Here is a 27,735-nt window from a genome sequence, read left to right as displayed (position 1 = left end):
AGAGCATGGATCTTAAAATATGTTACCTTAACGTTCAAGGACTGAAAGATAAAGAACTTATCATAAATGAGTTTTGACTTGATAACCAGTTTGATATTTTTTGTCTGAGTGAACACTGGGCTAATAAGAATGAACTTGCAGTTGCCAAATTTGACAATTTTAGTATAGTAAATAGCTACTGTAGGAAAAAGCACATTAGAGGTGGTGTGGCAATTTATTCCAACCAGTCACTCAATTGTACAATAACCAAACTAGACCTAAATTCCTTGTGTGATGAACAGCACTTTGAAGTTACGGGTATAATCATTAATAGTCATAAGCTAATAGTAGTATCCATGTACAGATCACCAAAGGGAAGCATTAACATATTTTTAGAAAAAATGGACATGCTATTGAGTGAATTAAGTAATATTAAATGGCTACATTATGATATTGCAATAGGAGGTGATTTGAATGCTGATTTTGATGTTACTAAATGTAAGGGTAGTGTTGCAGATCTGGAAAACTTGCTAAGACAATACAATTTACATCATGTTAATAACAGGCCCACAAGAAACAAAGCATGTTTAGATAACATCTTTGTAAACTTCAAGACCACTGAAAACACATGCGAAGTTGTAGTGTTCCCATTCTCTGACCATGACTCTGTATCTCTAAATTATGCAAGTAAAATTCCCCTCAATAGGAGCAATGCAAACAGACCTGTCCCAACAGTTGTGATTACCAGACCCATAACTGAGGATAAAATTAAAACATTTCGTAATTCCCTTGCTGACAGAGACTGGTTTGGCCATTGTAGTGTCGATGGACATTACACATCAAGTAATGATCTGCCAGCCAAAATAATATTTGATAGATTTTTTAATGCATTCTTGACCCTATTTAACCATAGTATTCCCAAAAAGAAAATCAAAATAATGGACAGCAGCCACAAATCCAGATCTCAAAACAGACAAAATATATGGTACACTAAACAGCTGACAGACCTAAAGAAACAAGTTTTGTTACTGTACAACATATACAATAGTATGAAGTCTGACTGTGCCAAATCAGCCTATGTGGAATGCAGGAATGAATACAAAAAAGCCATCCTGCAAGCCAAAAAAACCTACAATGCCAACAGCATACATAATTCCACCAATAAATGCAAAACTGCTTGGAAAGTAATTAACAGTGCTGCCAGAGATACTAAAAAAGACAAAATTAATATCCCACCACAAACACTCAATGAGTTTTTTATTAATTCAGTGAGAGAAATAGGAGACACAATTATCAAACCAGACATTAGTCCATCAGAGTTACTCTCCCAAAATTGGGGTAGACAGTCACTAAATACAAGCATGGTAACCTTCTTCGAAGTATCGCCTAGATATGTACAAGGGGTCATAAAACAACTGAAATCATCTGATAGCTTAGATATATATGGCATATCATCCAACCTGCTAAAAAAAGTGTGTGACTGCATTCTCTACCCCTTAACCCATTGCATAAACAAGTGCTTACTTGAGGGATATTTTCCTGATGAGTTAAAACTGTCTAGGATTGTCCCAGTATACAAAAAGGGAGATAAAGACTCTCCATCTAGCTACAGGCCTATTTCAATAGTACCCACATTCTCCAAGGTAATAGAATGCATCATGTACCAACAATTATCATCTCACTTTGAGAATCTAGGAATAATTAATGCTACACAATATGGGTTTAGGAAGAATCTGTCGACCATTGATGCAATCAACACGGTAGTCAGTTACATCCTCAAAGTTTTTGAGAACAAAGGCTTTGCTCAGGTCTCATTCTGTGACCTAAGCAAGGCCTTCGACTGTGTTGAGCACATGGCACTACTAGAGAAACTAGAATTCTACGGCATCAAAGAAAACAGTCTCAGACTATTAAAAGCTTATCTCAACAACCGTAAACAGGTAGTTTGTGTTGGTAAGGAAATGTCAAACATAGAAAATGTTAAAGTAGGTGTGCCTCAGGGATCTGTACTGGGGCCCTTCCTGTTTCTGATAATGATCAATGACCTCCCCTCGTTTATTAGATCCACCACTGTATTGTATGCAGATGATACGACTTTTCTCCATAGCAGTAACAGTCTTAATGATCTTAAAACTTGTGCTGAAAATACACTCACTCATGCAGCATATTGGTTCAGAGCAAATAGTTTCCTGCTAAATGAAAATAAAACTCAGCAGATAATCTTCACTCTAAGAGACAAGCCACTATCTGATGACCCTAGTTCTGTTAAATTCCTGGGAGTTTATTTAGACGAAAAGTTATCCTGGGGCCAACATGTAAACTATATTAGTAGTAAACTATCTAGAGTAATTTATTTATTAAGACAACTCAGAAATTGTGTACCTGAAACATACATCAGATCATCTTATTTTGCATTTTTCCAGAGTATAATATCCTATGGCATTATCTTGTGGGGTAACTGTAGTCATATACATGACATCCTATTATTGCAGAAGAAAGCCATTAGGATAATTACAAATTCTTCACATAAGGCTCACTGCAAACCCTTATTTACTAAACAAAAAATTATGACTGTAATAAACCTCTATATATACAATGTCTTAATCTTTACGAAGAAGAACCTACAAGATGTGAAACGTAGAGAAAATGTACATTGTTACAACACAAGAAGCATCAAACACATATACACGCCTTACCACAGACTATCAAAATCAATAAATAGCTATGAAGTCACAGGGCACAAGCTATTTAATAAGCTGCCACATGCCATACAGGATCTTCCTGAACATACATTCAAAGAAAGACTGCATGAATGGTTTATTGCCCACCCGTTCTATGATATCAATGAATTCTTCAACTGTAAAATGCAGTAATCCAACAGATGACCCACTGTACATTTATTGTAATATAAGCTAAAATATTTCAGTAGTCAATACCTTATCACACTGTATTATAAATTGTAGCTTCATTTGACGTTGTCAATTGCTGTAATGGCCTAAAGACAATAAAATCTTTATTATTATTATTATTATTATTCGCAATTCATAAAAGTTCCTATTAGCAACCATCTCTCCTCACAGGTAGGAAAAAATTCAGAACATGGGAGTTGGCCATATTGACAAACATCCCAAATAGTCTTCCCAGTCGGATTTTCGTAGTACATTGAAATGCTGCTACATTCAAAGATGAACAACACGGAATTTGTATTTTCTTCGTTGGATAATGTGTGAAAATGCAGTGGTCGAAACTCGAGGAGGAAAAAAAAGCTCGTCTTACACCTTTTTTTTTTACTGACGCAGAGGTTTTGGCACCAGCAAAGCATGCCTGTGTAGCGCTACATATATTCGACGGCAGAAGTTAGTTGTGACGGCACCTACCAACATTTTTCAGAACTTCCGCTTACTTCGCACTCGATTCTAAGACGCAGGCAGTTTTTTGGATTACAAAAACTGGAAAAAAAGTGCGGCTTGGATTCGAGTAAATACAGTACTACTTGTACGGAAACTAGACTGCATAATCAATCCACAGTCTTTACCCTATGTGAGATGATACATAAATCCTTTCAGCTGTCTTCTCGTAACTTGATAGATAATTTTTCCATTATATAATAACCACTTCTTCGTCAGTGTTCCCAGTGAGCACATGTATTTCATAGAATATTTAATGATAGGTGTAATGACTCACCTGCACCACTTATTGACAAGGCGATTCTGGTGCATGCCTGCCCAGTCTTTCCTGATGGGCTGTAGCTATAACATCTCCACAGACAAACTTGGCACCACTCTGGGGCACACTGTTGGTGCTATGTACTTTTTAATTACTCTGTTTTATCTATTTGACAAGCCAATGTGACACCAGTGTTTTATAAATGGAATGTACTCTCGTTATGCTTGTACCGTTCATGCAGAGTAGTATTATTTCCAGAAGGTATGTAAAATATTGTGATCTCGGTTTTATGTGGCTGTTTGAACGTGTATACTCGTACACATTTATGCAGATTGTCGTAGTAATGTTCTTCTTCTGATATACTGTGGATCCAAAGATGACAGCTAGACCTGTAGAAAGTGGTCATTGAGGAAATAAAAATATTTCGATGTATGATTTTGGCTGCAAAACATCTTGTTTATCAATAAAGATCACATCACACCCAGCAACGTGCACAACTTGTGTAACAAAATCACTGATGATAGCCAAAGAAGTGAGGATATAAAATGTAGACTGGCAGTGACAAGAAGTGTTTCTGAAGAAGAGAAATTTCTTAACATTAAATATAAATTTAAGTGTCGGCAAGTCTTAATTTTGAAAGTATTTGTCAGGAGTGTAGCCTTGTAGGGAAGGGAAATGTGGGCGATAAGCATTTTGGGCACGAAGAGAATAGAAGGTTTTAAAAAGAAATGTGGTTCTACAGAAGAATTCTGAAGATTGAAATGTTACTTAGAATAATTAACAAATAGGTACCATATTCAATCTGGGAGAAATGAAATCTGAGGCTCAACTGTACTAAAAGAAGTCAGTTCATGGGTTTCACCTTGAGACATCAGTGAATAGCCATTGCACCTCAACCACTGCCACAACTCCAATACAGTTCGGTAACTGAATAATGAAGGATGAATAAACAATTTGACTCTCATTGAGCAGGTATTTAGAAAAATCACAGCTGACTTTATCAAAGTGACCAACTTTAAACTGGCTGTGAATCGATAACTGGCTATTCTGTCGATTTTTCCTCATTCCAGCAAAGCTTAAGACACTATTTTTACACAGCATTTGCAAAAATGAAAAACTTGGTATCTGTTGTCACATGTAAGGAACCTATGAATTGAATTGTATAGGGTACAAACAGTATATGTTGGAGACATGATATGTCTTTGCTTTGTGCCACAGTTTTACAAGTAATTTGGGACTTATCCATTTTTGTGACTTTATAAAGTCTTATTTAGGCTAGCTGCATTTTGCTTTATTTAAAGCATCTTTAGTGGTCAAGTTTTGACTCTTTTATAGTTTTCATGCATATGCAAAGCACCAAAGAGGAATGTGAATGTATAAGAACATGGAAATTAGTAAATATTGTATACCAAGACAGTGCAGTGTGCCAAAAATCAAATGAACAATGCATGGAAATAATGTAGGAGCCAAAAAACTGAACTTTGAAGATACTATAAATAAAGTGAAACTCGTGTGGTCCAAATAAGAGTTTACATGGGCACAAAAAATGGAATAACTTATGTATTACTTACACTGGGTATGATAAAATAGTGTCTTGACAGAGACATACTGCTTGGCATCTTTGGAACCTTTTGTGTTCTCTCTCTTTCTCTCTTTTGATTCTCTCATTGTAACTGCAATGTGTTTTCACACATTATGTGATTGTCAAACCAGAAAATCTTATGTCAAATATAAACTCCTTTAATCGAGGTCTCCAAGCTGTTTGACTGGTTTGACGAAACTGAATCTGTGCTAAAACCTATATAATATCATGGATGAACAACCAATCCGTTTATATGTGCACAAATCCTGTCTACATGCAGTTCCAAATAATAAAGAAATCTCCTTTAATTCCTCAATGAGAAATCTAATTATAATACTAAATGAATGTTTAATTTTGGAATGAAATTTCTTTATCTGTACAATGGAAAGTGTATGTGTCACTCCACATTTTTCAAAAACACGCAGATATTTTTCCACATACAATGAATGGAAAATTTCGTAAGAGTAAGTTTTACCCTCTTCAGTTATTGTGGTGTGCTGCAATACAGTCCTGTTACTAGCAGCTTGATTACAGGTATACCACACTATATGATCACAGTATGCCTTCCTATAGTGAACTTCCTGGGATACATTCAGTATCACATACTTAGCTTGCTTTATCGACTACTTAATAACCACAATCCCAAATATCTATCCTCAAGTATATCATTCCTTCAGTGACACCATTAGCAAAGTGCCAGATCCTTACAGAACGGATTAAATCCAGTCACTCTTCACATCACAAGTGTTTGTGTTAAGTCCATCAGTATTGCAGCCACTTGATTATGGAATAACCAGCCCTATAAGATCAGAAAAGAAACAAATTTTAGCTGCATGAAATTTTCACTCTGCAGTGGAGTGTGCACTACTATGAAACTTTCTGGCAGATTAAAACTGTTTGCTGGACCAAGACTCAAACTAGGGACCTTTGCCTTTCGCAGCCAAGTGCTCTACTGACTGAGCTACCCAAGCATTACTCTGGCATACAGTTTTAATCTCCCAGGAAGTTTCATATCAGTGCACACTTGGCTGCAATGTGAAAATTTCCTTCAGGAAACATCCCCCAAGCCGTGGCTAAACCATTTCTCCACAATATCTTTTCTTCCATGAGTGCTAGTCTAGCAGGTTTCACAGGAGAGCTTCTGTTAAGTTTGGAAAGGTAGGAGACTAGTTGCTGACGGAAGTAAAGCTGTGAGGACAGGTTGTGAGTTGTGCCTGGATAGCTCAGTTGGTAGAGCACTTACCCGTAAAAGGTGAAGGTCCCGAGTTCTAATCTCAATGTAGTACTCAAATTTAATCTGCCAGGAAGTTTCATAAATTTTAGCTATTTCAAACGTGAACTGACGGACTGTCTTTTCAAATAATAGTAGCTTTTCTGTTCCTCCTGAGTACATATGCACCATGTTCCCCATTCTAAATATTATTAACAAAAAATCTTTGATACATTTTAACACCTTGCTTTCTTTTCCTCTATCTCATTTTTTTCTTTTTCTGCTCATATTATATGTTTGATTGTATTATATTGTAGTTCTTGTAGTGTAAACAGCCTATATTTTCCGATGTACTGTCTGTCATAAAAAAATACACTAACAGAAAAAACTGCAACTTCAAAAAATAATTAATGTGGAGTAATGAAATTTTGGGAATACATTTGTCTAGGTAACATATTTAAGTGATTAACATTGCAAAATCACAGGTGAATGTAAGTGCGAGAAAGCCATAGCAAATGTGAAATGCGGGTACATTAATATCCGGTGTAACTGCCAGAATGTTGAATGTGAGCATGCAAACATGAATGCATTGTGTTTTAGAGATCCGGTATGTCAGTTTGTGGGGTGGAGTTCCATGCCTGTTGCACTTTGTTGGCCAATACAGGGACAGCTGATGCTGTTTGAGGATGATGATGGAGTTGTTGTCCAATGACGTCTCATATGTGCTTGACTGGAGACAGATTGGATGATCGAGCAGGCCAAGGCAACATGTCAACTCTCTGTAGAGCATGTTTTGTTGCTACAGTGGTATGTAGGTGAGCGTTATTCTGTTGGAAAGCACCACCCCAATACTGTTCATGAGTGGCAGCACAATGGGTCGAATAACCAGACTGACGTACAGTTTTCAGGGAGGGTGCTTGAAATAACTGCAAGAGTGCTCCTGCTATGATGCAAACCATAACTCCATGCGTAGGTCCAGTGTGTCTAGCACACAGACAGATTGGTTACAGGTCCTCAGCTGGCCTGCTCCTAACCAACACACGGCCATCACTGGCACTGAGACAGAACCAGATTTCACTAGAAAACACAACAGACCTCCACCATGCCCTTCAATGAGCTTTCACGCCACACTACTGAAGGTGCAAATTACAGTGTTTCAGGCTCAGTGGAATGCACACTACAAGGCATCTGGCTTGGTGCTGTCCTTGAAGTAGTGATTTGTAACAGTTCATTGTGTCACCTGCTGCAGATGCAGTATGTGTGCCAGAGCCATATGCTGAACAAGATAGCCTTCACTCTTGATAGTGCCATGTGACCGTCTGGAGACCAGTCTTCTTGTGACCATACATTTCCATGACCACCGCTGCCAGCAATCATGTACAGTGACTACATTCCTACCAAGTCTTTCTGCAATTTCACAGAAGGATCATCCAGCTTCTTGTAGCCCTATTACATGACATTATTCAAACTCGGTGAGGTGTCGATAAAGGTGTCTGTGTTGCCTCAAAGGTATTATTGACTAACATCAACTCACCACATCCAAACTCAAAAGTAACTAACATCCATGACCGTTGCAGCTTGTATTCAAAGCAAACCTGATTTGTATCCTCTTAGTAGTGCTACTAGTGCCACTCTACTGTAACTGGCATGAAATTTGAATAGACATTATCTTTGAGATGCAGAAACACTCCTACCAACTTTCGTTTATGTCACAACTCCTTGGTGTTGCAATTCTTTTTTTTCCCTTAATGTATTTTTGCCTCCACTGTAAACTGTAAGGAGTTTGGATTGATTTAAAATAGATTTTGGGTATCAAGCAAAAAAATAGAAGAAAAGTTGCTCCTGAATGTTCCACCAGAAGGTGAACATAAATATAAGTAGGCAGAATAAATTGGTTGGGAGTTCAGATGTTTCCATTTCTATTAGTGTCTAGGTAGGAATATAAAAACAAGTAAGACAGCATAATATTGCACAAGAGGAGAAGGAAGAGTAATGCTAATGAGACCAAACACGCAAATGCGAGGCCCCCTTCCTCCCCCAACACACTCTCACACACACACACACACACACACACACACACACACACACACACACACACACACAAAAAATCACAATGTCATAAATTCTGTGACTGCACAATAATTGGCAGATTGTCAGGTGAACTCGTATGTGAAGTTACAGAAGCAGTTAGCTGAATACTGCTTTGTTGCTTTAATTTGTTTTCATATCACAGCAATCTTATATTCACACAATTACCTGAGAAGAAATTATTGTTTCAGAGGTGATGGAAGAAGATGGTCTGTTGCATCTCTGCCTTCATCTGGCTATGGGACAACACCTGGAAGTTCTAATGTGTCGGTAAGTAAATGTGCATTAGTTAATGCTTCTGGGGGGGTTGTTACATTTCTTTTGTCAGGTATACTTTGTAAAGTGGCCACAAACAAGACCATAAATAGTATAAGCAGGCCATTGAGTAGAAATGGAGTGTGTGTGGTTCCCCCTCATGAACCACTAGGCCAAAAGCCTCTCTCTGTCTACATCCCACAGCTCTGCTTCACATATGTCTCCTTTGGGAAATTTTAATGCATATGTAATGTAATGGCGATCTTCCGGTAGTTGCTTCAGAGACTGAGGTGCTTGAGCTCATCTTTGTCAAAAGTTCTTTTCCTCCGACAATGGGCTAGAGCTATGGGATCATTTTGTGCCATTAATTTTTGTTATGCTTCAGTGCATTATAAATTTAATGTTTTCTATTAACTTATGAATAGTTGTTCTCATAAATAACTTTTAATACATAAAATAGTTCAACGCTACTGTAAAGTTCTGTCTGCTTAGTAAACCACGAATAACCAAATAGGTTTAGCAGTAACCAGAGAAACTCTTCACAAAAAGGCAGAAGCATGCATTTATCAGACTTTGTTAGTCTTCATAGTTCTTTAAAGAGTCATGAAATGCAATTCCAGTGTAATATGTCTCACAATTTGGTAAACAACATCCTTGAATCATTGCCATAATTTAATATTTTCAGTGATGGCTGCTGTAAAGTTGTGTAGTTCACTTTCAGTGCTCATATATCGTGATCATTTACTGTGAGCTAACATTGTCTGGCCTACATAGTAAATTATCATCTTACTGGTTTCTTACTAATGTGTGTCAATATGAATATGTAATTATCTAATACACTGAAACATAACATCTCCCTGGCAAAAGACAATGAACTTGCAACAGTCTAATGTATTCCAGAAGGTTATAATATTATTATGGATGAATTTTTATAAATTACACAATAGTTCATTATCAGATATCAGATGTGTGGCTCAGTGGTCAAGTGTCAGACTACAAACCTAGGGAATCAGGTTTTATTTCACAGTTGGTCCTAGAATTTTTTTCTTTTACTTACTGCACTATTGTGTGGAGTTTATGTTAAACTGTAGGTTTTCCTATAAATGGCTGGATAAGTAGGTTCAATGGTTGTGGGAAGGCAAGGAATGAGACCTCCAACAATTCTATGCCTAGTGAAGCTCTGCGCTTCTGATAACCAAACTTTGAGTTCCTTTCATATACCAGTTCCAGATTGAGCTGTATTTAAATATTCCACACGTAACTCCATTATCATTGCTGTAATATTTAACCTTTTTTTTTTTTTTACCAATTCATCTTTCATTGGTTAATGTGAGGTGACTGAGCACATTAGTGTGCAAGTATAAGGCTTCAAGTCCCCTAGAACTGGCTGGGAAAATTAGTTTCACAAGTAAGAGGAAAGCCAGAGCAAGCTTCTATTAGTATGACCAAGTCTATTGTCACTGTGTAGTGGTCAAACCATCCTTAAGGTTGCAAATAGCTTCACTTTGTGTTTTTTTTTTTTTTTTTTACATTTGCTGTCATAACTAAAATAATTAATAATGAGATTTGAAACTTTTTTTTCAGTCACAGTGCTCTAGCCAGGAGAAACTACATCAGCTGCCAAATCTTCCTACTTCAGACGAACTTCAGATGCTGACATCACATTTCTCATCAAATGACAGCAATCCAAGCATAGATGATGATGGACGACGTTCTCCTTTCTATAGACCTAGATCGAGAAGCCTAAGGTAAGGTCACAGTCAGCCCCCCCTCTCCATCTCCCTCCCTCTCCATCTCCCTCCCTCCCCCTCCCCCTCCCGCCCATCTCTCCCCCATCTCCCCCCCAATCTCCCCCATCTCCCCTCCAATCTCCCCCATCTCCCCCCCAATCTCCCCCATCTCCCCCCAATCTCCCCCATCTCCCCCTCCCGCCATCTCCCCCCGCCATCTCCCCCCCCGCCATCTCCCCCCCCCGCCATCTCCCCCCCCCGCCATCTCCCCCCCGCCATCTCCCCCCCGCCATCTCCCCCCCGCCATCTCCCCCCCCGCCATCTCCCCCCCCCGCCATCTCCCCCCCCCGCCATCTCCCCCCCCCGCCATCTCCCCCCCCCGCCATCTCCCCCCCCCGCCATCTCCCCCCCCGCCATCTCCCCCCCCCGCCATCTCCCCCCCGCCATCTCCCCCCCCCCCGCCATCTCCCCCCCGCCATCTCCCCCCCGCCATCTCCCCCCCCCCGCCAACTCCCCCCCCCCCGCCATCTCCCCCCCCCGCCATCTCCCCCCCCGCCATCTCCCCCCCCCCCCGCCATCTCCCCCCCCGCCATCTCCCCCCCCGCCATCTCCCCCCCGCCATCTCCCCCCCCGCCATCTCCCCCCCCCCGCCATCTCCCCCCCGCCATATCCCCCCCGCCATCTCCCCCCCCCCCGCCATCTCCCCCCCCCGCCATCTCCCCCCCCCCCGCCATCTCCCCCCCCCCCGCCATCTCCCCCCCCCCCGCCATCTCCCCCCCCCCCCTCGCCATCTCCCCCCCCCCCCGCCATCTCCCCCCCCCCCCGCCATCTCCCCCCCCCCCCCCCCCGCCATCTCCCCCCCCCCCGCCATCTCCCCCCCCCGCCATCTCCCCCCCCCCCCCCCCGCCATCTCCCCCCCCCGCCATCTCCCCCCCCCCCCCGCCATCTCCCCCCCCCCGCCATCTCCCCCCCCCGCCATCTCCCCCCCCCCCCCCGCCATCTCCCCCCCCCCGCCATCTCCCCCCCCCCCGCCATCTCCCCCCCCCCCGCCATCTCCCCCCCCCCCGCCATCTCCCCCCCCCCCGCCATCTCCCCCCCCCCGCCATCTCCCCCCCCCCCCCCCCGCCATCTCCCCCCGGCATCTCCCTCCCCCCCCGCCATCACCCCCCCAGCCATCTCCCTCCCCCCCCGCCATCACCCCCCCAGCCATCTCCCTCCCCCCAGCCATCTCCCTCCCCCCAGCCATCTCCCTCCCCCCAGCCATCTCCCTCCCCCCAGCCATCTCCCTCCCCCCAGCCATCTCCCTCCCCCCCCCCCCGCCATCTCCCTCCCCCCCCCGCCATCTCCCTCCCCCCCCCCCCCGCCGTCTCCCCCCCCCCCGCCATCTCCCCCCCCCCCCGCCATCTCCCCCCCCCCCCCGCCATCTCCCCCCCCCCCCCCCCCCGCCATCTCCCCCCCGCCATGTACCCCCCCCCCCCCGCCATCTCCCCCCCCCCCCCCCCCCGTCACTCTGAAAGAAATGCACACTATTTTTGTAAAAATAAAGTTTTCATTCTGCATGTATGAAAGTTTTACGGTGTGTAGGTACATCCTTCCCACTTGTTTTCAAACTTAGTTCAACCTGCTCCCGTGAGTGCCGCCGTCACAGCATGTCTTCAAGATGGCTGCTACACTTGACGTTCGTCAGAAGCCACATGCTGTCATAGAATTCCTGTGCTGTGAAAATGAGACAGTGGAAAACATCCACAAGAGGTTGAAAAAGGTGTATGGTGATGCTGCTGTCGATCGCAGTACAGTTAGTTGGTGGGCAAGCAGGTTACATGATGAATGTGGGCACGGCAATGTTGAGGGTTGTCCTCACAGCGGCAGGCCTCATACTGCACACACTCCAGACAATGTGCAGAGAGTTAACAAATTGGTGACTGCTGACAGACGCATCACAGTGAACAAATTGTCATGCTACATTGGGGTAGGGGAAGGAAGTTTTTGCAGAATATTGAAAGTGTTGGCATTAAAAAAGGTTTGTGCCAGGTGGGTTCACAGGATGTTGACAGTGGCTCACAAAGAAACAAGAAAAACGGTATGCAGTGAACTTTTGGAACAGTACGAGAATGGCGGAGATGAATTTCTTGGAGGAATTGTGACAGCTGATGAAACATGGCTCCATCATTTTTCGCCAGAGATGAAGATGCAATCAATGGAGTGGCATCATGCAAATTCACCCAAGAAAAAAAAAAAAAAACATTCAAAACCACACCACCTTCTGGAAAAGTTATGGCTATGGTGTTTTTCGATTCTGAGGGACTCTCGCTTGTGGACATCATGCCAAGTGGAACTACCATAAATTCTGATGCATATGTGACGACACTGAAGAAACTTAAAGCTCGACTGAGTTGTGTTCGACCACCCCAGCAAAAGCAGGATATTTTGCTGTTGCAAAACACATGAGTGGCCACATGTCAGTCAAAAAAACCATGGAAGCGATCACAAAACTTGGATGGACAACACTGAAACACCCGCCTTACAGTCCTGACCTGGCTCCATGTGACTATCATCTCTTTGAGAAACTGAAAGACACTCTTCGTGGATCAAGGTTTGAAGATGATGACTCCCTTGTGCACTCTGCCAAACAGTGGCTCCAACAGGTTGGTCCAGAATTTTACTGTGTGGTTATACAGACGCTGGTTCCAAGATGGCATAAGGCAGTTGAGAGGGATGGAAATTATGTGGAGAAATGAAAATATTGTTCCTAAAGGATGTATCTACACACTGTAAAACTTTCAAACATGTAGAATAAAAGATGGACTTAAAAAAAAAAAGTGTGCATTTCTTTTGGAGTGAGCCTCGTACACCAGTGCTCCTTCAGTTGGTAAGACTAGACAACAATGCAAGAACCTCACATTTGATACCAAACCCTGACTTTTGACATGCCAATTACTCATGGTGCCATAAACAATACGTCATAGAGAAAATGATGGTTTTCGTACATCTTGTGTGTTACCCATTCTGCAGACTGAACCCTACAATCTGTATCATCCTCGGTAAGGTATTGTAACGTATGAATTTTGTAAAGGTACCATTTGTGTGTGACGAAAGTCTCATTATCATTGTGCAGATGACCCCAGTTTCCTGGAAGATGTGTTGAGTACTTAACTCTGGAGTGAATGATGCCAGAATAGCAGCTGATGTTGCTTCGTCTGTAACCATTTTCAACCATACAACTTTCAATTTGTCTGCAACTGAGCCAGTTTCACAGAATTTTGCAAGAATCTTCATCACTGCCCTATGGGTAATGGGTGGTCTGTGTGGGTGGCTGAACCAAAGTTGCAGCAAAACAGGTGCATGCAATGACTGTTTTTACAGGTGGCTGTGCTTTGGGAGGAATAAGATAAACCTGTGACAAAACTGGTGTAGGATGTGCTAGGTGGGTGGGGGAACAGGCCTTGCACATGGGTCTTCCACAGAGGTATTACCCATGTGACAAAGGGTTGGGTGTAAGTGTGCTTTAATGATGGACTAGGCTATTGCAGAGATTGAGATGGTGAGAGAATAACACTTTGGAAGCGGTGGAAAATATTGTGGGTAGAATGTTCCTCATTTCTGGGTGATATAAACAATCGAAGTCCTTGGAAAGGATGTAGTTCATTTGGTTCTGTCCGAGGTGATAAGCAATCACTCGCCCAGTATGCTGAAAATTTTACTTAAGGCTTCCACTGACAGGAATTACCCCTCATGTGACTGGCATTACCCATTGTAGTCCACAGACAAGATTTCCCAAGCCATAACCACACAGACCAATAATCCTCTGATTGCTGCAAAGGGGCACACTCATCATCATCATCATCCACCATCACCCCTGACTGGAACAACTAAAGCAAATTCTTCACCATGGCTTCGAATACAGATCATTATGTCTAGAAACGAAGAATACCCTAACCACAATTGTTCTCTCAGCTTCCCAAGAGCTGTTTCACAATTCACCAAATCTACACAGTATCCTAGTCCATCGTTAGGCCACACTTAAACCTAACCGTGTGCCACATGGATCATACCTCTCTGAAAGATCCAGTTGCAAGACCTGTCTGATACATCCACCCAAAAATGTAATCTAATTCAGTCACATAGTTACCCTTTTGCTATAGGCAGCAAGACCTATGAGAGCGGTCATGTCATATACCAGCTCTGGTGCAACTTTTGCAAAGCTTTATATGTCAGCATGACCACTAATGAAGTGTCTGCCCGAATGAATGGCAAACTGTGGCCAAGAGCAGAGTTGACCAAACAGTGTCAGAAAAAGTTGCTGGGCAGAACATGCTGAATTTCAACAGCTGCTTTGCAATCTATGCCATCTGTATCCATCCCCACAATTACACAGGTGTGAGTTAATCTTGCAACATATGCTTCGATGCTTTAATTTTCCTGGCTTCAATCTTTGCTAACCGATACCCCACACCCACCTCTAACCCTGCCCAGTGTAGCAGTCACCAACCAACATGGGGTCCAGATTGCCCGAGTCAGTCGTGACATGATCTGTGGAGTGTGTGGTGATTGTGCTGTCAGCTTGGCTTTAGTTCTAATATTGTGCATTCTGTTTTTCATAGACAGAACTTGGATACAGCATGAACTGAACTTTGCTCTGGAATACAGAATTCAGTTAGCTTGCACTGTTTTTGAGGAGCATCCTGTATATATCTCTTCTTGTAAATCAGTCTGAGTGTCTGCGCCATATCATGTGTGAGCCTCCTTTACAAAAGTGGGTAAGTCTCAGGACCTGTGATGAATGCTAATCAGACATTGAATGTTTTTGTAATTAGGCAAGAGTGTGGGTTTCTCAGCCACAGAACACTTAACAACAACTGTTAACACAAATTACATAGGGTTATCAAGAGCTAATGACAGTTATATTACAGGCTGTGCAAGCATTAGCAGCTGTAGTAGGAATGTTTCTCGCACATGACTTGCTTTGCCGCACATGCCACATGTGCCCCCATTGGCAAGCTACATACCAGAGGTGCAGAAAAAGGGGACACTTGCAAGAGGTATATTGTAGCAGTTCAGTTGCATATACATCACTACATCTGAAGGTGTGCCAAGCATCCAAAGTAGTCTGCAGAAGTGCAGACTACTTTGGATGCAATCTAGCAAAGATACGAAGATGTGTTGATAGCCAAACACATTGTGAAATTACTTCTGGACACCCATACTCCTGTGTTCTTGGTCAGTAGAACTACTTACTTAAGTATATGATCACCACCTTTGCAGGCAGACGAGACAAATCTGTGGGGCTGCGAGCATCATGTGCCCTTGCTAGGAAGGTTTTCAGTTGCACAGTTACGCGCAGAAGACAAAAATATAGAATCAAGAATGGAAAAACCTAGTGAAAAATGTTTGATGTGTCTGAATTGATACCGATAAAATAAAGTAGCAAAATGAGAGACTTAGACATAAGTGAAAGAAATGTGATGAAAGAAATGTAGACAGTGGTAGCTCGTGGGCATACATTCTGGGCGTTCACAAATTTTTAGGTTCACATAAATTTGAGAGTATGAAATTAATAGTATCTACTGAATAACAGTCATGCTTATCAACAAGTTTATACAACTGCAACCCCTGCTAACATGCATAACTTATCTGACAAATGAAAGAATTGTTTTGTGGAATTTAGTTGTTTTGTACAGAATTAAGTACAGTTTAGGTCAATAACAAAATAATGTGTAAGCTTTTGCAACTCTCCATTTCATGTTTTTGTGTAAGTGGGAGTTTTCGTGATATCCATTTTTTTTTTGGACAAATGTACAATTTTGTCACTCACTTGATCAAAGCATCTGTTCTCGGAGACCCTAGTTCTTTTGCGGCTAACTTTTCCTGGTAGTTTACTTTTCTGCTCCCAGAATGAGATTTTCACTCTGCAGTGGAGTATGTGTTGATATGAAACTTCTGGTAGATTAAAGCTGTGTGCTGGACCGAGACTCAAACTCGAGACCTTTGCCTTTCGCACGCAAGTGCTCTACCAAGTGAGCTACCCAAGCACGACTCACAACCCGTCTCACAGCTTCACTTTTCTGTTAGCATTTGAAATAGGTTCAACATAGTTCATGTTTACACTACAAACAACAGCCAATTCCCGCACAGTAAACAATGAACTCCAAACACAATGCACCGTTTGTGAAAACAATTAAACTCAAGTAGTAATGTCTTCCAACATGGTTACTTGACTAGAATACAAATGAGGTGCTGAGATCCACAAGAGCCTAAAGCCCACAGTCATCAAACCCACATTTAAGTGAATATCAGAGAAACCAGTGGTACAGCTTTTCCTGAATTTTCATATATACAATGCAGGCCTACAGCACAGATAAACCTCACTCACAGATTTCAGAAGCATGAATGAATGCTACAATCTCTCAATCAGCGGTGATATGCTTTAGGCCTTTGTTTCTCAGCACCTCCAGTGGATTACTGTATGATGAAGTTTATAACTTAATACTCATTCAGAAACCCATAAAACGGGTTTACTGTCAGTACTACTTTCACATATATTGATGTCCGATCTAATTTTACTACAGTGTATAGTGAGTGAATTAGCATATATGAGGAGTGCGCTATCATCTAGCGGGATTAATGTCAAGTGAATATGAATAAAAGTCTGCTGCAGCATGCTACCACCTGGTGGCACTGACATAAATTTATAGTTGAGTGGCAAGGGCTAGCTGTGCACATCATGAACGGTGCACATTTTTTTATCAAATCCATATGTATTTGGCCCGTAAGCAATTATGTCATGTCAGTTGCGTGCACAGTTGAAGGTGGGCTCGCAACCCTGATGCCAAGTTTCACGGAGTCTATTGGAGCAGTAGTGTGGTAGATATAAGTGTCTTATGTTTCAGATTGCAGCATCTGTGTTACATGTAACAACATTCAAAGAAAAGTAACCAATAAATCTGCAAGATGTCAAAAGTTAGGGTGCTCTAGTGCTCTTACAGAGCAGCCACCAGTGCATGTAGATATAAATATCAGCATACGAACGGACAATCTCATGGAGCTTTCAGCTATGAATTACAAGAATCAAAATAACTGAGATGCCGAGTCACTGATAGGCACAAAAACATAGCTGTGAGGCTTACCAGTCTTGCAAGGTGAGTTACACATGATTAGTAGGTACCCATCCTGGTATATTAACAACAACAAATATACTCAGGATATTCTTCAGAAACAGTGCAAGCCAATTTAAGTCCCTAGTCCAAAGCAAAGTCCTGCCCACGCACTATCCAAGTTCAGCCTATGACAAACAGAGTGTACAATATTAACACTTGAATCACTGGTCATGCACTTCACACATCACATCAGAACATACTCAAGCCCCAGCCCAGGATCGATCTGGCATTGTCCCATCAGAGGGCACTTCAGATGGCCAGCGCCCTCTGGGTAGTGGCACCATGGTTTTCCATAGTAATGTTGGCCAGTACCACTAAATTCCTCACAGCAGTGACAACCACAGAAGAAGGAAGGTGTTGACTGTTCCGGAGGAGCGAACCCTGGCAGTTGTGGATCAATACCATAGGTGTCACTGTGAACGACCTGAACAGGATGAGGTGGGATGGCAGTTACATGTGTTGTCACCGGATCGGAAGGTCTTCTGGGGGTGGAGAAACAAGTGAGTGCTGACCAGGATGGTGGAGGTGAAGCTGATTTCAGTGACAGTGCTGAAGTTGGTGAGCAGAGGCCACAGCTTACATCATGGACCCATGGCAGACAGAGATCATCCCACGAATCCAGTCTGGGTGGTGTAGAAGTTCATGGGCCCACACTGCAATCCCACCCAGGAGTGAGAAGCCCCAACATCTACATATGCCAGCAGCAAATGGAACATGTCCACAAAGGTGTGGCGATGGGTGGTCATAAGAGTGCTCCATTGGGCTGTGGCCTTCAGTCGGGATGGCCCTGTAATTTGCTAGAAAACCACAGAGGGCATTAGGTGCTGTGTGAGACATCATTTCTTCACATATGATGACCATGACATAGTAATTCGTTGATGCAACTCTACTGGTCTAAGGTTCGAACCCCAAATATGTCAAGGATAGTTGCGTGAAAGAACACATTTGCAAGATGCATTTAGGTCCTTTTTCTGCCAACCTCTGGAACAAAATCTAGAGATTGTGAAGGTGAGCCTCTAGAATCACATCAGATATGGTCATTCCAAAAGGTAAGAGATTATAATGGTGAAGTCTCTATGGTGTATTTAGCACAAGGTGGGCCTGTGATGTTGCATCCATGGAGATTTGAAAATATGATTTTAGGAACTATTTTACGAAATAAAATGCCATGGTGTAATTTTCCAGAGTTCATCCAAGGTCAGTGAGGCACAAATTTCCACTTCCACCTCTTTGTTGATTGTTAACTCAGTCTTTCATTGGCAATTTGTATTTCTCTCATACTTCAGAGTTAGCAAGTATTGCATGAATTATTTTTTTTTTTTTTTCTTTCAGTAGTCCGAGTCGTTCCCCAGTTACAGATGATGAAATTGTTCTTATGAACACATTATACAAGGAAAGATTCCCAAAGGTGAGTATTTTTCTCCATTCTGTTTGTACCATTTCATTCAGAACTATTAGTACAATTATCATCTCTTCTGCTCCACATCCAGGAAACTTCTTTCCTTTAGGCTACTTCTTCTTTTTTTTTGTCATTTTTACACGTAATCTGAGTCCTTCACACTTAAGACTTTTCAGCACCAGCTCATCCCAAATGGATGGCTGTGGGAGCTGGAATAATTAAGGCAGCATATGAACAACTAGGAAGAGATGAAGTATAAATCCTTAGATAACAAGAGGTACTGAATTTAACTGACAAAGGAAGAAAATATAACAATGTGGCAAATAAATTTGGCAAATGGGAATGCAGATGTGTAAAAAATGCGATTGACATGGAGTGCAAAATCTCAAACCAGGAATGGCTAGAGGGGAAATGCAAAACTATAGAACCAGTCATGATTACGAGGAAGATAGATTCAACCTATTAGAAAATTATAGAAACTTTTGGAGAAAGAACAACCATCTGTCTGAATATCAAGAGCTCAGACAGCAAGCTGATACTAAGCAAAGAAGGGAAGGCTGAAATGTGGAAGGGATATGTAGAAGGGCTATACAAAACAAACAGATTTGAAGACTACATTGTGGCAAGAAAAGATGAAATCGATGAAGACGAGATGGAAAACTTGATACTGGGAAAAGAATTAGATGGGGCAGTGAATGAGCTAAGAGGAAACATGGTGCAAGGAGTAGACATTCCATCAAAATTTTTGAGAATCTTGAAAGAACCAACCATTACAAAACTTTTTAACGTGGTATGCAATATATGAGACAAGCAAAATACCCTAAACTTCCAAGAAGAATGTAGTAATATCAGTTCCAAAGACAGTAGATGCAAACAAGTGTGAGTATGTGAATATTGGAATCACGAGTTTAGTAAGAAATAGCCGAAGAATAGCAATGTGAGTTATTTGCAAAATAATGGAACGACTGGTAGACGATGACCTTGGTGAAGATCAGTTTGGACTGAGAAATGTAGGAACATGTTAGACAGTACTGATCCTATGATTTATCTTTGAATAGTAGTTTAGTACTTGTTCCATAGATTGAGAAATGTAGGAACATGTTAGACAGTACTGATCCTATGATTTATCTTTGAATAGTAGTTTAGTACTTGTTCCATAGATTATGAATACGACACTTCGTAATGATGTGGAATGTGTCAGGTTAATAAAAGGTGTCTATACAAGATATTACATTACACAAAATATCACATGACACTTAATATTTTTAATTTTTTTTTTGTGGGGGTTGGGGAAATTACCCACTTATTATATCCAAAAATTCATCTAATGAGTAGAAGGAGTTGCCATTAAGAAATTCTTTAAATTTCCTTTTAAATGCTATATGGCTATCTGTCAGACTTTTAATGCTATTAGGTAAGATATGCTAAAGAATTGTGAACCCACATTTACATCATTTGTAGAGAAATCTTTGGACAGTGTTGGCTAGAATACTCTCTTTGAAATTCTTAAGGTAGCTTGTATAATATAAAGGGAACAGAAGGTTATTTATTTTGCAGAAACCAAACTGCAGTTCTGCGATCAAAGGACATAAAAGGGAGGTAGGAATTGAGAAGATGGCGAGGCAAGGTAGTAGCCTATCCTCCACATTATTCAGTCTGCGCATAGAACAAGCAGAAAAGGAAACCAAGGAGAAAGTTGGGAGTGAGTTTAAAGTTTAGTGACACTGTAATTTGCCAGAGACAGCGAAGGGCCTGGAAGATCAGTTGAATAAAATGAACATTGTCTTGAAAAGAGGTTAAAAGATGACCAACAACAAAAGTAAGACAAGGGTAATGGAACATAGAGTAAATCAGGTGATACTAAGGAAAAATAGGTTATAACGCTAGACATTGAAAATGTAACTAGTGGTGGAAGAAGTAGAGGGGGCATAAAAAAATCACTGGCAATAGCAAGAAAGTTTTTCTGAAAAAGAGAAACTTCACATCTAATATAAATGTAATTATCAGGAAGTGTTTTCTGAATGTGCTTGTCCAGGGTGCAGCCTTATATAAAAGTGAAACATGGCTGGTAAACAGTACAAACAAAAAAGCAACGAAGCTTTTGAAATGTGGTGATACAGTTAAATGTGGAAGATTAGACAGGTAGATCACATAACTGATGAAGAGGTGCAATTGAATCTGGGAGAAAAGTAATTTATGGCGTAACTTGACTGGGAGGAGGGACCAGGTGGTCCAAAAGTATCAAGGAATAGTTAATTTGGTAATCAAGGGAAGTGGCAGGGGAGCAGGGAAAACATTTTAGGAAACAAAAGCTATTAGTTATGCAGAAAGGATGATACTCGCACAGGATATACTAGCATGGAGAGCTACAATGATCCATTCTTTGCACTGAGGACAACCACCATCGCAACACTATTGTCTGTTGTTGAGAGTCTGCACTTTAATGTTAATTTATAAGACTTTCTGCTGATAGGTATAGCACTTTTCATATTGTTTCACTGCCATATTTATGACATTTTAATGGAGAAAACAGTGTTTGTATTTAATACATGTGCGAAATATTTTTTTCAGGCCACTAAGCAGATGGAGGAAAGATTGCAGAGTTTTATTGATGAAAATAAATCACTAGATTCAAATGAGAAGTTCAGCATACTTGCCAAAGACTGTGTCCCCATAGTGAGATTTGTTCACCATCAGATTGTGGAGATGGCAAGAGACTGCCTTCAAAAATCTGAAGAAAAACTGGTCACCAGCAGATATTTCTATGAAATGTCAGAAAATTTGGAAAAGTTGCTTTCGGAGGTAAATCCCTCACCTGAAGTCCATTGTGTTCTTGTACTCCTTGTGATTTTAATTATTTACTTTCAGAATTCTATGTTGCCCATAAGATCACCTATTGAGCCTGGCAAATAGATTATAGCAGAGAATTATGTGTGTAGTAAACCTAGTCCGCAGCTCGTGGTTGTGCGGTAGCGTTCTCGCTTCCCGCGCCCGGGTTCCCGGGTTCGATTCCCGGTGGGGTCAGGGATTTTCTCTGCCTCGTGATGACTGGGTGTTGTGTGATGTCCTTAGGTTAGTTAGGTTTAAGTGGTTCTAAGTTCTAGGGGACTGATGACCATAGCTGTTAAGTCCCATAGTGCTCAGAGCCATTTGAACCATTTGTAGTAAACCTATCTCAACCAAAAAATGTGATAGCAGACAGGCAGTACGGATTTGGATTTTGTATCTATATTCTATATATTAAAACATTAATTTTGCATTTTTGAATTTTATCTGAAATGGAGCCAGGTCTTTTCTGTGTAACTGAAGCAGTTCTCACGAGAGACTGCAAGATGAGAACTCCATGATCTGGCACCGAGATAAGATGATTCCAATTTTGCTTTCGTTGTGTTGTTGCATGTTATATGATAACTTATGCTAAGTGGCAACTTGATCAGTGCGATACTTCTATTAATATGTCTGTTTAAATTAGCAAGAGATGGAATTTGTAATACTTATCACATCCATTGCTTTTTGTAAACTACTCATGCCTCCTGTATGGCGTTATATAGTAGCTGACCCAGTAGGTCAGTCTTCAGTGGCTGATAATTGTTTAAGTCGTAACGGAACAGTAGCAACCCTTTTTAACAGTATAATAAAAACAGTCAATTGAGATCACAACACTTATTTATTTATTAATTCTGGTAACCAGTTTCACTCAAAAGTGGCATTCTTCAGACCAGTAGGTCCTTGGTGATCCTTGGAGTCAGTTCACGGAGATGCTGTATGTACCAAAAAGTACCAGTCGACAACTGTCCAACTGCAGTTGTCAACTGGTACTTAATGATATGTACAGCAACTCTGTGAACAGGTTTCATGCATCATCAAGAATCTACTGGTCTGAAGGTGCTCACTTTTGACTGTAAACAGGTACCAGAATTAATAAATAAATAATTTTTATGAAATGGACTGACTGTTTTTACTATTCAGTGGCCGAGTTTAGATTTGAAATCCTAAGTTTCAAAGCAGGAGGCTGGTCAGCACTCCTCTGTTAATGTAATTTCAACACATACTTCAGCAACCACCATTTGGTGTGACGAAGGAACATCATGTGTCATGAAAAGCAGTAAGTTTCACTTAAATGCCCAGTTTTGAAGAAGATACAGATCTGTCTAAGGAAAGGGGGAAAAAACTAGCTTCAGGGGTTATGTGGGTATAGAAATTGTATTATCAGACAACTTCTGCGACATCTGCCATGCCCTAGTTGTATTAGGCATGTTATGCTGCTCATAGGATTTCAGTGGTTCTTAGCACACCCACTAAAAACATTCCAAAATGAATAGCTGTACTGTACTAAAACAACAAATCCCAACCAAAAGATGTTAGGGGGTTGCCCTCTATGAGTGACATCACTGAAGAAATCGGTGATGTGTTGCAGAAAATGCCAATTTTTTCCTGATTGTGAAATGAGAAGAGGGGTCCTAGGAAATTACCTCAAGTTTTATATATTTGTTAGCATTGCATTGTGTTGCAGTAATGCTTAAACTTGTAAAGTAGCTTAGAAATGAAACACTTCTTGTAGAAATATGTCATAAAGAAACATGCAACCACAGTAAGAGCAATTTTTCGGTAAATTCTTGCATGGTGAGGAGTATTTTACATCACTATTAGTAATTTCCTTTCCTGTTCCACTTGAAAATAGAGCGAGGGGAAAAGCCACTGTCTATGTGTTTCTGTATGAGCCCTAATTTATCTTGTCTACATGGTCCTTACTCAATTTATGTTGGCAGCAGTAGACTCATTCTGCAATGAACTTCAGATGCCAGTTCTCTAATTTTTCTCAACAGTGTTTCCGTAAAAGAATGCCATGATTCCTCGAGGGATCCCCATTTGAGTTCAAAAAGCATCTCCGTAACACTCGTGTGTTGAATGAACCTAGCCATAACAACATCCTTCTCGTGAATTGCTTCAATGTTCTCATTTAATTTGATCTGGTGGGGAACCAAAACACTAAAGCAGTATTCAAGAATGGATCCCACTAGTGTTCTGTATGTGGTCTCTCTTATAGATGAGCTATATTTTACTAAAGTTCTCCTACTTAACCAGTGTTGTCAACTTGCCTTCTCTCCTACCATCCTTACAATCTCATTTCATTTCATTTCATGTCACTTTGCTACATTACACCTTGATATTTCATTGACTGTGTCACGCAGCATGCTACTAATAGTATATTTTAAACATTATGGGCTTGTTTTTCCTACACATCTGGATTGACGTACATTTTTCCACATTTAGAGCAAGCTGCCACTCACCACACCAACTAGAAATTTTGTCTAAGTCCTCTTGTATCTTACTACAGTTACTCGACACCCTCCTGTACACCACAGTTTCATCAGAAAACAGCCATAGATTGCTGCTCACACTAAATGTCAGATCATTTGTGTTTATAGGGATTAAGAGCAGTCCTATTGCAGTTCTCTAGGGCACTCATGATGATATCCTTGCGTCTGACTAATACTCGCTGTCGAGGACAACATACTGGATTCTATTACTTGAGAAGAGTTCAAGCCACTCGCGTATCTGGGAATCTGTTCTTTATGCTAATACCGTCATTAACAGTCTGCAGTGGGGCACTGCGTCAAATGCTTTTTGGAAATCTGGTCGTATGGAATCTGTCTTTTGCCATTTGTACATAGTTTGCAGGTATCACTTGAGAAAAGGGCAAGCTGAGTTTCACACCAGCAGTGCTTTATAAATCTGCTGTGATTTACATCTCAAGGAAATTTGTTAGACCCAAACTTAGAGTATGTTCAAAGTTTTGCAGCAAAGTGGTGTTAAGGATATCAGTCTATAATTTTGCGAGTCCATCCTTGTATCCATCTTACATACAGGAGCAATCTGCACTTTTTTCCTGTCACTTGGGACTTGGCACTGGGCAAGAGATTCATGATAAAGACAAGCTAAGTAAGGGGCCAGTGCGATAGAATACGGTTTGTAAAACCTAATTGGGATTTCATCCGGACCTCGTGACTTATTTGTTTTCAACTCTTTCAGTTGCTTCTCTACACCAGCGATGCCTATGAATGTTCTCCATGTGGGAATCTGTGTGTTAGTATGATCCACGTGCAGGAATGATTTCTTAAAAGCTGAAATTTGAAACTTCAGCTTTCCTTTTGTCTTCTATTTCCGCATATCACTGCTCAAAGAAGACTTAACATTTTTACATAGGACCAGAATTTTCTCGGATTCTCAGCAAGATCTTTTGCTGAGAAATGATGCTGGAAGTTGTTGCACACTTTGCAGAGAGAGAGACATGATGGAGATTGACATCGAGTGATGGGCTGGATTGGGGTAGGGGGTGGTCAGAGATGGCTGGAGAGAATTAATTGTTAGTCCAGGTCTTAAGGAAATCAATGTTGTGAAGTAAATCCCTTATGCTAAAGCGAAAAAACCCTATTGGACCATAAAACTGTCGCTATTGTTACTATGTGTAACTGTGACTGAATAGGGTTTGAATACGAGATATTCCTCAACTCTGATGACATCAGTAGAAGCTGGAACCAACTCCCATACTTGCAAGTGGTTTTACAAAGAAAAATCCCCAGTAAAGACAACTTTACATACCAGTTCACTGTCTAGTGCTCTTGATAGCAATTAACATCAACTGTCCCCCCAGGGGGTCCACAACTCTTTTGTGGATACGTGTGTAGCGAGCACGGGACCCCGAGCTAATGTGGCCCTCCTTCCTTTCCGGACTGCATACCCTCCCTTTCCGCATCCTTCCCCCCCCCCCCCCCCCCATCTTCGCCCCCCCCCCTCACCCCTGGCTCTTTCCTTCCCTTTCTCCTCCTCTGGGAGTATGGTTTGTGCCTACGTCCGGAGACGGGCGCTCGAAACTGTTACAAATTCCTTGCTTTCTACACTTGCAAGTCTTCGTCCTTCCTCTGTCCTTCTCTTTTCCTTCCCTCTTCTCTTTGCCCTTTTCTCCGCTGCGGCATTTGAGACCCCTCTTCTTTCCTTTCTTTCCTCCCTGTGCGTGTCTGAAGGTCGACCCACGCACTTCCATGCGTAGCCAGTGACGGGGTAACGCGTAATTCCCCGCCCTGGGTAGACAGGTAGGACACGTACGTACCCCCTGGTAACGGCCAGGCCCAGGGAGGGGTGATTACCCGAGCTGATACCTTCCGAAAGTACCGATTGGTCCCTCCGTCCGTTTGTCGGGAGGTGTGACCTGAGGTGTGAACAATCACCTAAGGCGGGAGTGCCCTCAGAGAGGGCCCCCACAAGGGAGGAGCGCGCCATCGGAGACGCCGGTAATCATGGGGGATTCTTCCGCAATGGTTTCCTCACCTTCCACAATGTCTGCTCACAAGCGTAAGTTCACTGAGTCTCAGCCACAGACAGTTCTTCCATCGTTGCCACAGTTCCTTGTTGTTTCTCGGTCTGACGAAGGTCACGACTTCTCCACGGTCAACCCTTTCATTATTCAGAAAGGTGTCGACGCAATTGCAGGTCCTGTAAAGTCTTGTTCCAGATTACGAAATGGCAACTTGTTGTTAGAAACAGTCAGTGCCCTCCAGGCACAAAAATTGCTGCGTACTTCACTACTACACACCTTCCCTGTCCGGGTGGAACCGCACCGTACTTTAAATTCCTCATGTGGAGTCGTTTATACACGCTCCCTCGATGGATTGTCTGACGAAGAAATTCAGCACTACCTGTCTGAACAGGGCGCAACGGCTGTTCATAGGGTTATGAAAAGGGTTGACACGAACATCATTCCAACCCGCACTGTCTTCTTGACATTTGACAAAGTTCAACTCCCATCAAAAATCAAAGCAGGCTATGAGATAATTTCCGTTCGCCCTTACGTCCCAAACCCTACGCGTTGCTATCGGTGTCAGCGGTTCAATCACACCAGCCAGTCCTGTTCCAATCCGGCCAAATGTGTTACATGTGGCAAGGATGCCCATGAGGGTGCTTGTCCACCTCCATCCCCTCGCTGCATCAACTTTATGGGTGACCACGCTGCTTCCTCTCGAGATTGTCCCATTTTTAAGGACGAAAAGCTCATCCAGGAAATTAGAGTAAAGGAAAAGGTGTCTACCTTTGCTGCCCGAAAATTATTCGCCAGTCGACAGCCCACCGTGCCTCAGACAGGAAAATACAGCACTGTCCTTGCTTCTCCTCGGCCAACAAAGGAGGCGGCCTCGCAGACTTGCGACCTCACCTTTAGTGCCACGGTCGTCAGATCGGCCAGCGCAAAGATCGCCCGTTCAACCTCACCACTTTCGCCTGCCCACTCTCTGGCTCACCCTTCGTCGAGTTCTGCTAAATTTCGAGCCCAAAAGTCAGACACCAAGACTTCGAAAAAAGAGCATACTCGTGAAGAGTTTTTACGTACCGCATCTTCCCAACCATCGGTTCCTCTTTTCTCTAAACATCATACTTCCAAGAAGTCTACAAAGAAACCCAGTTCCTCTCCTTCTCCGCCAAGGCGTGTCCCATCTACAGCACCACCTGGCGGAAATCGCCCTCGGCCGTCTTCTGTGTCGCCGAGGCGCACTGCTGGCGGCCGATCAATCGGCCGATCGCTGGTGGCAGGAGCTGCTCCTGACCAACCTATGAATCAGGATCTTCTGCCTTCAGCTGAATGCCATTCCATGCTGTCGGTCGCAAGCTCTGAGCAGTCG

The 27,735-nt window shown here is 42.1% G+C and overlaps 1 protein-coding gene across 4 annotated transcripts in view; it reads left to right on the top strand.

Moving 5' to 3' along the window:
- The window catches only part of LOC124556721 (microtubule-associated serine/threonine-protein kinase 2), a 262,482-nt gene that overhangs the window by 45,579 nt on the left and 189,168 nt on the right, over nt 1–27,735 (top strand). For all 4 annotated transcript variants that reach the window (XM_047130713.1, XM_047130714.1, XM_047130712.1 and 1 more), the window contains exons 5-8: nt 8,717–8,795; nt 10,365–10,528; nt 18,997–19,072; nt 21,635–21,865. In XM_047130713.1, coding sequence (XP_046986669.1) covers nt 8,717–8,795; nt 10,365–10,528; nt 18,997–19,072; nt 21,635–21,865 — 550 coding nt within the window. The remainder of the gene's footprint in view (nt 1–8,716; nt 8,796–10,364; nt 10,529–18,996; nt 19,073–21,634; nt 21,866–27,735) is intronic.

This window comes from Schistocerca americana, chromosome X (genome assembly GCF_021461395.2).
Source record: "Schistocerca americana isolate TAMUIC-IGC-003095 chromosome X, iqSchAmer2.1, whole genome shotgun sequence".
NCBI classification, from domain to species: domain Eukaryota; kingdom Metazoa; phylum Arthropoda; class Insecta; order Orthoptera; family Acrididae; genus Schistocerca; species Schistocerca americana.
Note: the sequence above shows the minus strand (reverse complement) of the source record. Positions and strands in the feature narration are given on the sequence as shown.